Below are 12,545 nucleotides of genomic sequence, written 5' to 3' on the forward strand. Positions count from 1 at the left end.
CAGTGTTGGATGTCTGTTGCTGGTTGGCTGTGTCCTCGGCTCTGGTCCCTCTGTGGATGGTGTGTGTGGTCTTCTTGGCTGGTGAAGGCTTCACCGTTGTTGTTGGCTGTTGAAAGCTGCAGCTGAGAGAGAGATGCTAAGGTGGTGCAGCACCTTTTTAACCTGCTTCAATGTTCATGCCCTTTTGTGGGCTGTCTCTGGGCCATTGTCAATCAATTGAACAGGGCTCCATCACCCTGATCTATCAAGCCCAATCAGGGGCTGCCACCAATTTTATTTTTTAAATTTAGAGTACCCAATTATTTTTTTTTCCAATTAAGGGGCAATTTAGCATGGCCAATCCACCTAACCTGAACATCTTTGGGTTGTGGGGGTGAAACCCACGCGGACACGGGGAGAATGTGCATACTCCACACGGACAGTGACCCAGGACCGGGATTCGAACCCGGGTCCTCAGCGCTGCAGTCCCAGTGTTAGCCACTGTGCCGTGCCACATCGAATTTGGGGTGGGCACTCAGTGGAAATGCTTGGAAGTGTTGGGGGCAGGGGCTTAGGTGCCACTGGGTATGGTAAACAGTGTGATTAACAGGATAGTTCTATTGTTCCTGGGATGCCTGGAGATGGTCTTTTTCCTGGGCTGTTAAAAACGTCTGAGCTGCAGCGTTTGTGTATCTGCAAGCTGCAGCCTGTCTGAGCCTGATTTTGACCATTTTTCCTAGTGTTCTTTGCTGGAGGCCATTTTGGATGGCCACACTGACAAAGTGTCCCCTGCCTGCGGATCGGCCCTCCCCCGGCTGTGGCAGCGCTGGATTGAGTCCGCAGCCGCCACGCCGAGTTCTTGATGCATGATAGTTCACACGCGACCAACGGCGTCGTGAACTTGGCTATTCGGGGGCGGAGCATCGGGGGTGAGCCTTGGGTAATGTCCTGAGGCCTTCCATACGGCGCGTGGCCTATTCTGCGAGTAGGCCGCTTTGGAAGGGGCGAAGCATCGCAAAACGCCGCCCCCCCCCCGGATTTTGTCGGAAACGGATAGTCTCCGGCTGATCGCTGAACGTGATTTCAGCATCGGCGACCGGAGAATCCTGCCCAATGTGTTTGGATTTTTAGAGCCTTTTGTTAAGGTTCCACACAAGAGGTTAGTGATCAAAATTAGAGCACATGCGATTGGGGGTTATATACTGGCATGTATTGACAATTGGTTACTGAACAGAAAACAGAATGAGGATTAAATGGGTCATTCAGGTTGGCAAGCTGTGCCCAGTGATGATATCGTAAAGGTCAATGTTTGGGCCCCGGCAGTTCACAATCTACATCAATAATTTGGATAAGAAAATACTTTAACATAGAACATAGAACAGTACAGCACAGAACAGGCCCTTCAGCCCTCGATGTTGTGCCGAACAATGATCACCCTACTCAAACCCACGTATCCACCCTATACCCGTAACCCAAACAACCTCCCTTAACCTTACTTTGTAGGACACTAAGGGCAATTTATCATGGCCAATCCACCTAACCTTCACATCTTTGGACTGTGGGAGGAAACCGGAGCACCCGGAGGAAACCCACGCACACACGGGGAGGACGTGCAGACTCCGCACAGACAGTGACCCAGCCGGGAACCGAACCTGGGACCCTGGAGCTGTGAAGCATTGATGCTAACCACCATGCTACCGTGCTGCCTTTGCGTCTGTCTTCGCAGAGGAAGATGCAGAAAACCTCCTTGGGAAACTGAACAACCAAGGGATTAGCGAGATTGAGGTGCTGAAAGAAATGAATATTAGTAAAAGGTAATCCAGGACATGTTAATGGGACTGAAAGTTGATAAATCCTCTGGACCTAATGATCTACATCCAAGAGTGTTGAAAGGTTTGATTGTAGAGCCAGTGAATGCATTGGTCACCATTTAAAATTCTATAGATCCTGGTGGTGACGGTCTGTAATGCACCACTTGGGAGGGTTGCCTCACATCCTTTTGAATATACCTGGATGAGCACTTAATACATCATAATATTCAAGGCTATGGGCCAAGTGATGGTAAATGGGATTAGTCAGTAGGTCAGGTGATTTTCATGTGTTGATGCAGACTCGACGGGCTGAAGGGCCTCTTCTTCATTACATTTTCTGTGATTCTCGGATTTACTGGCTGTTCACGCCGATGGGAAATTCCGTTCCCGTGCCAGTGCCCAGGTTTCCTGAAGATGAGGGGTGCAGTCAATGGGAAATCCCATTGACAATGGCGGGTCCAGCAGATCCCACTATCAGGCCACCTCCCTCGCCGAAAAACACGCTGCAGGCTGCTGGGAAAATCCTGCCCCAATTCTCACTTTGTACAATCTCCTCATTGTCCGAAGATGAAATGAATGAAAAAATGAAATGAAAATCGCTTATTGTCACAAGTAGGCTTCAAATGAAGTTATTGTGAAAAGCCCCTACTTGCCACATTCCGGCGCCTGTTCGGGGAGGCTGGTACGGGAAGATGAATAATCATGGCTTAATCCATGGTAGTGCTTTTGGGCAAGATGAGGAGACAGGCCCCAAGGACTACCTCCCAGTATGGGGATTGAAACCTAAGCTGTTGGTTTGCACCACATCCTAACTATCTAAGTTGCTGTTTGAGAGAATTTGCTGTGTGCTAATTTTCTGTCCTGTTTCCTACATTACAGCAGTGATTAGACCTAAAGAGGTTCATTAGCTCTGAAGTCACAGAATCACAGAATTGTTACAGTGCGGAAGGAGGCCATTTGGCCCATTCTGCCTGAACTGACTCTTCAACCGTGCATCATAAGTTAAAGCACTTTGAGATGTTATGAAGGGAGCGATCTAAATGCAATTCTTAATTGCTATCCTGCTCATAAATTGACCTTGCGCTTCTTCTGATGCTGGAGCCTTGGTCTCGTTGCAGCCGCACCTAGATTCACCTCAGGATCACTCCCCAGCTATCCCTTCCTGGCTTCAAGCCAGGCAGGGATATGTAACAATGCCACAAACCAGGGGAATGGGGAGGGGTTGTGGCTGGGTTGCGATGGTAGTCAAAAGAACATCTAACCAGTATTATTGGTTTTAAATTAAAGATCATTCCCTTTGTTCAGTTTTGGCTTATGGAAGGAAGAAACCAGAGACAAGCTCACAATAAATGCCTTTAGCATCTATCATATGGACTGGTTTAGCTCAGGGGCCTGGACAGCTGATTTGTGATGCAGAACAAGGCCAGCAGTGTGGGTTCAATTCCTGTACCGGCTTACCTAAGCAGGTGCCGGAATGTGGCAACCAGGAGCTTTTCACAGTAACTTCATACTTGTGACAATAAAAGATTATTATTAGTGTTTCTGTGCAGTGCCTGTTTTTTTTTTGGAATCTTTTTTATTGGCTTTTCTCATATTTATAAACAGGTGTGCAGTTCCTGTTGATTGAGATAGAAAGGTCTGGATTATGGAACTGAAAGAGACAGCTTGGGCAGGGGCCTCCATGATTAGCCTCTCTTGAGATCATATAGAGAACACTAAATTTAGTGGAGGTGAACGTTAAGGCCTCTTATCTAGTAGAAATAGGCCAGTAATACCACAAAAATGGCTGCATTCATGCTTCCATTGTCGTTCCCTGGGGCAGTCGATGCAGCACCTTGAATCAGGTACAAGGCCCAGTAGATGTACTGTACAATGCTGTGATGTACGCAGGATCCTAAGCACCAACTTTGCACTGAACTGGAAGGAGTGGCTTACCTCAGCAGGTGGTTGGACGAACGAAGAAGTCCAAAAAGTTGAGTTATTGTTTAGTATTATTGGTCTGGAGGAGCAAGATGTGTTCCAGGTTTCTCAAAAGCACCTGGTCCACTACAGTTTGGGTTCGCCCAGCTCTCCCACCCCCTCCCCCTTCACCCCCACCCTGCCATGATCTCAAAACTTCCCACCCCAAATGGCTCCACCTTCTTCAGACCGGGAGGCCCGACCGGTTGTTGTGGTGACTGGGAGCTGATGGGTTGCCCCAAAATGATGTCTGATCTTGCCTTCCTGATGCTAATGCCGCCTGGGTGTTACCTTTTCCGCCCAAATGAAGTAGGTCTCCGGCCTGAACTACCAGTTGGAGATTTCCATCCCTTTGTTTGCCATCCTAATGGTTAGGTGATAAGGCAATGGAGCCCTGTTAACAGTACTGCAAACGAGAAAGAAAAGAGGCTGAAACAGAACATGACAGAATCTCTCAGCGGCTCACTCAGTGTCTGTGAGAGCAGACAAACCCTGAACTTCCAGGGCATCCGTTCTGAACCCCAAGCAGAGGCCACAGTTCAAGTGTTAACCTGTCATTTTCTTCACACATCAGTCAGCGTGGATGGGAATCTCATTCGTATCTGCACTAAAAGTGCACACTAAGGGAGTAAAATCTGCATGAATTCATAACCTCTTAAAAACGGCCCAGCAATCCAAATATTGTAAATGTCCATCCATTGTATGATGCTGCAGGGAAATGACAGTTTCCAAATCTGATCAATCAAATCAAACAAATGTTCACCGTGTCTTCCAGATGTTTTTTCTGAAACGCTGCAGACGTTTGGGAGACTAGACATACTGTGCAACAACGCTGGGATAAACAATGAAAGTTCCTGGGAAAAGACCATTTCTGTCAACCTGGTAAGTACTGTACAGTGAAACACTATTTCCATATCAAATCGATCCTTGTAATTCAGTAACAGTTGTTTTTAAAATATATAAAATCTTGGGGGTGATTCCCCGTCCTGCCATCCCGTCTTCTGGCGCAGCACGCCACCGCCGGCAGCGGTATCCTCCATCCCACCAGCCGGCCAATGGGGTGCCCCATTGTGGGTTCCCTCACACCATCTGGAAATCCACTGCTGATGAAAGGGAGGATCCGATCAGCGGAGAATCCAGCCCCTTGTCTTTCAAATTAATCCTTTGTTTGTTGTTCCGTTATATCAGTGGATCCGAGGGGTAAATTTTGAGTAGAACTTTGAAGAGAAGGGGATGGGCAACAAGAAGGAAGAATTCTGGATAAGCACTCAAGAGTGAAGGGCCCCCAGGCAACTGTTAATGACAACTTGCTGCTTCACAGGCGCGTTTCCAAACAGAACTTGACATCCAGCCAAGAAAAGAAATATTAGCGCCAATCCTTGCTCAAAATGATAGGTTTTAAGGAACATCTTATGGAACGAAAGGGAGGTGGAGAGGTTTAGAAAGGGAATTCCCAAACAGCTGAAAGCAGAGCCACGAGTGATGGAGCGATTGAAATCCGGAATGCACACGGCTTTGGATTTGAAAGAGTGCAGAGGTCTCAAGACTTTGTAATGATTCGAAAGCTTGAGTAAGAATTTTAAAATCAAGGAAATGCTGAACCAGGAGCCAATACGGTTGATCGAACACAGGACTTACTTCAGAGCATAAAGTCATGTCCAATTTGCTGAAATAATTTTACACCACATATTTGTGTGTGTTCTTATGCAGGTGGCATTGATCCAAGCAAGTTATCTGGCTTTGGACCATATGAGGTGCGACCGTGGTGGGCACGGTGGGAGCATTGTGAACGTGGCTTCCATGTCAGGTAGGAATTGAAAGATATCACATCCCACAGATTATTTTACGATATAATAAACTTTGTTCTATCAATGGGAGGTCAAACAATATTTGCTGCATGAAGAACCTAGGAAAGCTGGGATTGTTCTTCTTAGGGGCCGACTCGCTACGGAGAATCCTGGACAAAAGGAAATCTGAAATGAAAACAGAAAATGCTGGAAAGCCTCAGCGGGAGAGAAACAATATTAATGCCATATTGGCCCTGTTAGGCAATGCCAGAAATGCTGAGCCTATCCGGAATTTTCCATTCTTATCACAGTTTTCCAGCATAGGGGCTGGTTTAACTCACTGGGCTAAATCGCTGGCGTTTAAAGCAGACCAAGGCAGGCCAGCAGCACGGTTCGATTCCCGTACCAGCCTCCCCGGACAGGCACCGGAATGTGGCGACTAGGGGCTTTTCACAGTGACTTCATTTGAAGCCTACTCGTGACAATAAGCGATTTTCATTTCATTTCATTCACATTCATAAGTAGTTATTTGGCTGAAAAATGCAGAAAGGTCATGCTCCTTCGATGGTACCTTTCGAACCCACGACCGCTACCACCAAGAAGGGCCAGGGCAACAGGTACCTGGGAACACCACCACCTGCAAGTTCCCCTCCAAACCACACACCATCCTGACTCAGAAATATATCATCGTTCCTTCACTGCGGCTGGGTCAAAATCTTGGAACTCCCTCCCTAACAGCACCGTATGTGTACCTACACCGCACAAATTGCAGCGGTTCAGGAAGGCAGCTCACCACCATCTTCTCAAGAGCAATTCGGGATGGGCAAAAAATGCTGGTCTTGCCAGCGACGCCCAAATCCCATGAACAAACTAAAAATAGGAAATGTGCAAACAGGATGGAATTTGTTTCGTTCTTGCCAAAAGGAGAGTCATGATTCACCTTTTTGAATTACCCAGAATCACGGAGAGCCTATTGTGCTCCATTCTTCACCAATATTGCCCCTTAGTGTCCAGGGAAGTGCAGTTTTGGTGGGGTTATGGTGATAGAGCACGGGTGTGGGCCGAGGTAGGGTACCCTTTCGGACAGTCGGTGCAGATTTGATAGGCCGAATGGCCTCCTTCTGCATTGTTGTAATTCTATAATCCTATGGTTCATTGTTAGCTCCATGGCGACACCTCGGCCAATCAGAATCCACTTGCCAACCATCAACACCCTTTTCTCCTGTAGTGCAAATTATTTTAATTATTTGACCTTTGTGTTTTTGATCTCATGAATGCAAGGCATATTTCTCATCACATATTTCTCTCTTCATCTGTATTCGAGTTCTGTACGACCAAATAACTGTTTGCTTCTTTCCGTTCCTTTTCAACAATTATCTCCAGCAGTGACTTTTCCCACATCTCATTTAGATATTCTCACTGTTCCACTTCTAATGTATTGCAGCCTTTGCTGCCACTGCAAGACTCTGTGGACCAGGTTGACCTCTTCGACTGAGAGTCGCCCTTTGAACAATCCTTTTCCTTCGCCTGTGTTTGTTAAAGCCCTTTCTGTTTTCCTTTAGATTGGCTCCGATCTTCCTCTTACCCGCCCTAATCCTTTCTACTTCCTAATTTCCCTTTCTGCTTCCCTTCCAAACATACTTGGGGGATTATTTTTCTAGCCTTGCCATTTTTCAGCATGCTGAAACACAAATGCTATTTTCTTGTCGAAAAGAGGCAGTGAAGTTTGACCGGATAGCCTGCAAGTTCTCAGCACAATATTACACAACACAAACTGGAGACATTGCATACATGTCATTTTATATTGCAGTGTTAGTGCACCACTTTCTGTTTTCCCCACATACTGCAGGTGGAGCATTCCACGTGGCTGTGTTCTCCTGCCATACCATAGAACTGAGCTCTTAGATTCTCCCTTAAATTTAGATTGCTGGTTGCGCAAAACTACTTAAGACACCAGCTACTCCAAAACTAACTTTCCTGAAAGAAAATCTTAAAAATCTCTCCGCGTTCCATGTTCTCTTGTTTAAATTTTGGTTTTCAAAATGTACCAGTGCCGGTCTGGTCAAAATGCACCAATGGCTGAAGCTGGTCACATGCTGATAGTTCTCACTGCCATCACTCTCAACACTGACCTTCAGAAAGTCTCTTCTGGACAAAGAACGGAATTGTGCAGACAGAGCCACTGATATTGGACGGACTCACTGGGCACTCCACTCACGTGAATTTATGGCAGTAGCATTTTTGATTTTCTGAGAGGAAGTAAGGAAGTTAACTCTTGATGTTGAATGAGAATCTGAAATACACTGAATGGCAGCTTATTAATCTTGTTGATTGGAGTATTTGTTCATGCACTGAACTGGCACATTTTGTCCTGCACTAGCCTTAACTCAAGTGATGTAATCAGTTGATTTGTCCACCTCATTGCTCATCCATATTCCATATTTCCTGGTCTCAAGGCACACATTACAACAGTGACCGTCTTTACTGTCATGCTGACAAGAGGTAAACTTGGATTTCAATTCAGCAATTATTCAGACAGGCTTGCTTTTGCAAGTTCAAAAGCCCTCAAGCAGTTAACCAGTGATCAATTGTATTTGTGTGGCTTACGCCTTTGTGTTCTGTGGGGCGAGGATGTGTGGGGTCGAGGGGTCGTGGCAGCATTGGGTGGAGGGTGTGATGTCATTTGGGGGGAGGGGCGTGATATCATTGGGGATCCCCCTGAAATGAAGGTGAGCGCGGGACCCCACAAAGTGTAAGTCTGCCACTGGCGCTAAACATTGTGCAATCATCAGCGAACATCCCCACTTCTGACCTTGTGAAGGAAAGAGATTTTGGCTGTTCTTCAATGACCTTCCCTCCATCATAAGACCAGAAGTAGTGCTATCTGCTGATATTTGTAAGCAAAATTACTGCGGATGCTGGAACCTGAAACGAAAGAGAAAATGCTGGAAAATCTCAGCAGGTCTGGCAGCATCTGTAGGGATGAGAAAAGAGCTAACGTTTCGAGTCCGAAGACTTTGTCAAAGCGGATATTTGTATAATGTTTGGCACTATTCATGATTCCTCAGATATGGAATTAATCCTTATGCATGCAGCTAGAACTGTACTAGAAACTGAACTGGACCGAACAATACTGTGACTACAGGAGCAGATCCAAGACTGGGAATCTGATTCAACGTAATAACCCACCCTCTGACTCCCCAAAGCCTGTCCACCATCTGCAAGTTACAAGCCTGGAATCTGATGGAATACTCATCGCTTGTCTGGATAATTGCAGTTCCAACAACAATCATGAAGCTCGCAATCATTCAGGATAAAGCAGACGACCTGACTGACACGCCATCCACCACTTTAAACATTCATTCCCTCCACCACTTACGCACAGTAGCAGCAGTGTGTACCATCTACACGGTGCACAACGAGAACTCCCCAAGGCTCCTTCAAAACTACCTTCCAAACCCACAACCTTTACCACTTAGAACAGGGTTTACCAAGGTGCGGGTCACAACCCACGCAGGCATTGGGATCGGTCACGCCATTTCCTCGGTGGTCCCAATAGTGGGAGAAAGATACAACAGATGCTACCGCTTTTTATGCTGAGAATGGTGGCCACTGACACCTTTAAATGGAAATAAATGAGGCTATGTGGAGTCTTCTGGCCAGAGGTGGCAGCAGAACAGGTCAGGTGCCCTGCATGCACATTTGATGTCAAGCGCCCTCCAGATATGTGCTTTTGGCGCCATATCATAGAGCAGTGCTGCTTCCATTTTCCAGCTGCTGGAAAGCAACTCAAGTGAACTGTGAACATGGAACATACAGTGCAGAAGGAGGCCATTTGGCCCATCGAATGCACCAACCCACTTAAGCCCTCACTTCCACCCTATCCCCATAACCCAATAACCCCTCCCAACCTTTTTTTTGGTCACTAAGGGCAATTTAGCATGGCCAATCCACCTAACCTGCACGACTTTGGATGGTGGGAGGAAACCGGAGCACCCGGAGGAAACCCACGCAGACACGGGGAGAACGTGCAGACTCGTCACAGACAGTGACCCAGTGGGGAATCGAACCTAGGACGCGGGCGCTGTGAAGCCACAATGCTAACCACTTGTGCTACCGTGCTGAAGATGAATGGTTTTCTTCAAAGTAAGAGATAGGCAGAGACTCAAATAGGCAGTTTATCTATTGGACAGGATGTCACAACAGAATCTGCTGGAGTAAGCTGCTGCTACGGATGCCTGGTCAGCTCTCAACAGTGGCTAAGAGACCGGAGCAGATGACATAACTTTTATAAGTTTTAACGCAGTACAGGAAGATCGATTTATGAAGCAATTTTTCTTCTGTTAGGAACAATTGTTCAGAACCCTTTCCCAAAGCCTGCCTCGGTGCAACTATCATGACCTCTGTGGTCGATTTTCACAGCCTTCTCCTTGTCACTGTTCAGAACAGTCTCCTTTCTCTCTCGCTCTCTCTCTAAGCTCCGCCCACCCCCTCAAACAAAGATTCTCCCCTGAGGTGGCCAGACTTGAAACCATTATTGTTATCTTGGCTGTCAGATTTCCCACTCCCTTTTCTACAAAACAAAGAACAACGAACATAGAAAAGTACAGCACAGGAACAGGCCCTTTGGCCCTCCACGCCTGCGCTGACCAGGCTGCCCGTCTAAACTAAAATCTTCTGCACTTCCTGGGTCCGTATCCCTCTATTCCCATCCTATTCATGTATTTGTCAAGATGCCCCTTAAACGTCACTATCGTCCCTGCTTCCACCACCTCCTCCGGCAGCGAGTTCCAGGCACCCACAACCCTCTGTGTAAAATACTTGCCTCGTACATCTCCTCTAAACCTTGCCCCTCACACCTTAAACCTATGCCCCCTAGTAATTGACCCCTCTACCCTGGGAAAAAGTCTCTGACTACCCACTCTGTCTATGCCCCTCATAATTTTGTAGACCTCTATCAGGTCGCCCCTCAACTTCCACTGTTCCAGTGAGAACAAACCGAGTTTATTCAACCATTCCTCATAGCTAATGCCCTCCATAGATTTCATAGAATTTACAGTGCAGGAGGAGGCCATTCGGCCCATCGAGTCTGCGCCGGCTATTGGAAAGAGCACCCTATCCAAACCCACACCTCCACCCTATCCCCATAACCCAGTAATCCCACCCAACACTAAGGGCAATTTTGGACACTAAGGGCAATTTAGCATGACCAATCCACCTAACCTGCACATCTTGGGACTGTGGGAGGAAACCGGAGCACCCGGAGGAAACCCACGCACACATGGGGAGGATGTGCAGACTCCGCACAGACAGTGACCCAAGCCGGGAATCGGACCTGGGACCCTGGAGCTGTGAAGCAATTGTGCTAACCACTATGCTACCGTGCTGCCCTTCCATACCAGGCAACATCCTGGTAAATCTCTTCCGCACCTTTTCTAAAGCCTCCACATCCTTCTGGTAGTGTGACATTGAAAAATTGAAAATCGCTTATTGTCACGAGTAGGCTTCAATGAAGTTACTGTGAAAAGCCCCTAGCCGCCACATTCCGGCGCCTATCCGGGGAGGCTGGTACGGGAATCGAACCGTGCTGCTGGCCTGCTTGGTCTGCTTTAAAACCTGTGGGCCTGTACACCTAGATCTCTCTGACTGTCAATACTCTTGAGGGTTCTGCCATCCACTGTATATTCCCTACCTGCATTAGACCTTCCAAAATTCATTACCTCACATTTGTCCGGATTAAACTCCATCTGCTATCTCTTCGCCCAAGTCTCTAAATCCTGCTGTATCCTCTGACAGTCCTCATTGCTATCCGCAATTCCACCAACCTTTGGTTTGTCTGCAAACTTACTAATCAGACCAATTACATTTTCCTCCAAATCATTTATATACACTACGAACAGCAAAGATCCCAGCACTGATCCCTGCGGAACACCACTAGTCACAGCCTCCAATCAGAAAAGCACCCTTTCATTGCTACTCTCTACCTTCTGTGGCCTAGCCAGTTCTGTATCCATCTTGCCAGCTCACCCCTCATCCCATGTGACTTCACCTTATGTACCAGTCTGCCATGAGGGACCGTGTCAAAGGCCTTACTGAAGTCCATATAGACAACATCCACTACCCTACCTGCATCAATCATCTTTGTGACCTCTTCGAAAAACTCTCTTAAGTTAGTGAGACACGACCTCCCCTTCACAAAACCGTGTTGCCTCTCGCTAATACGTCCACTTGCTTCCAAATGAGAGTAGATCCTGTCTCGAAGAATTCTCTCCATTAATTTCCCTACCACTGACGTAAAGTTCACCAGCCTGTGGTTCCCTGGATTATCCTTGCTACCCTCCTTAAACAGAGAAACAACATTGGCTATTCTCCAGTCCTCCGGGACATCACCTGAAGACAGTGAGGATCCAAAGATTTCTGTCAAGGCCTCAGCAATTTCCCCCTAGCCACCTTCAGTATTCTGGGGTAGATCCCATCAGGCCCTGGGGACTTATCTACCTTAATATTTTTTAAGACGCCCAATACCTCGTCTTTTTGGAACTCAATGTGACCCAGGCTATCTACACATCCTTCTCCAGACTCAACATCCACCAATCCTTCTCTTTGGTGAATACTGATGCAAAGTATTCATTTACTACCTCGCCCATTTCCTCTGGCTCCACACATAGATTCCCTCGCCTGTCCTTCAGTGGGCCCACCCTTTCCGGCATGGGTCGTGAAGGCCGGTTGGCATGAGTCACAGGAACATGCCGGTCCTGAATTCATTTCAACTGACATTTGAAAGCTTCCCACATATCAGATGTTGATTTGCCCTCAAACATCCTCCCCCAATCTAGGTTCTTCAGTTCCCGTCTAATATTGTTGTAAATAGCCTTCCCCCAATTTAGCACATTCACCCTAGGACCATTCTTATCCTTGTCCTCCAGCACTTTACTGACTGAATTGTGGTCACTGTTCCTGAAATGCTCCCCTACTGAAACTTCTACCACCTGGCCCGGCTCATTCCCCA

General features: G+C 47.1%; 1 protein-coding gene across 1 annotated transcript in view; it reads left to right on the plus strand.

Annotated features, from left to right (window-relative positions):
• Positions 1-12,545, plus strand: part of LOC119970712 (15-hydroxyprostaglandin dehydrogenase [NAD(+)]-like) — a 109,060-nt gene that overhangs the window by 50,492 nt on the left and 46,023 nt on the right. The window contains exons 3-4 of the mRNA XM_038805774.1: positions 4,525-4,631; positions 5,460-5,556. Of these exons, the coding sequence (XP_038661702.1) occupies positions 4,525-4,631; positions 5,460-5,556 (204 nt within the window). The remainder of the gene's footprint in view (positions 1-4,524; positions 4,632-5,459; positions 5,557-12,545) is intronic.

The sequence above is a fragment of the Scyliorhinus canicula genome, chromosome 8 (genome assembly GCF_902713615.1).
Source record: "Scyliorhinus canicula chromosome 8, sScyCan1.1, whole genome shotgun sequence".
NCBI lineage: Eukaryota > Metazoa > Chordata > Chondrichthyes > Carcharhiniformes > Scyliorhinidae > Scyliorhinus > Scyliorhinus canicula.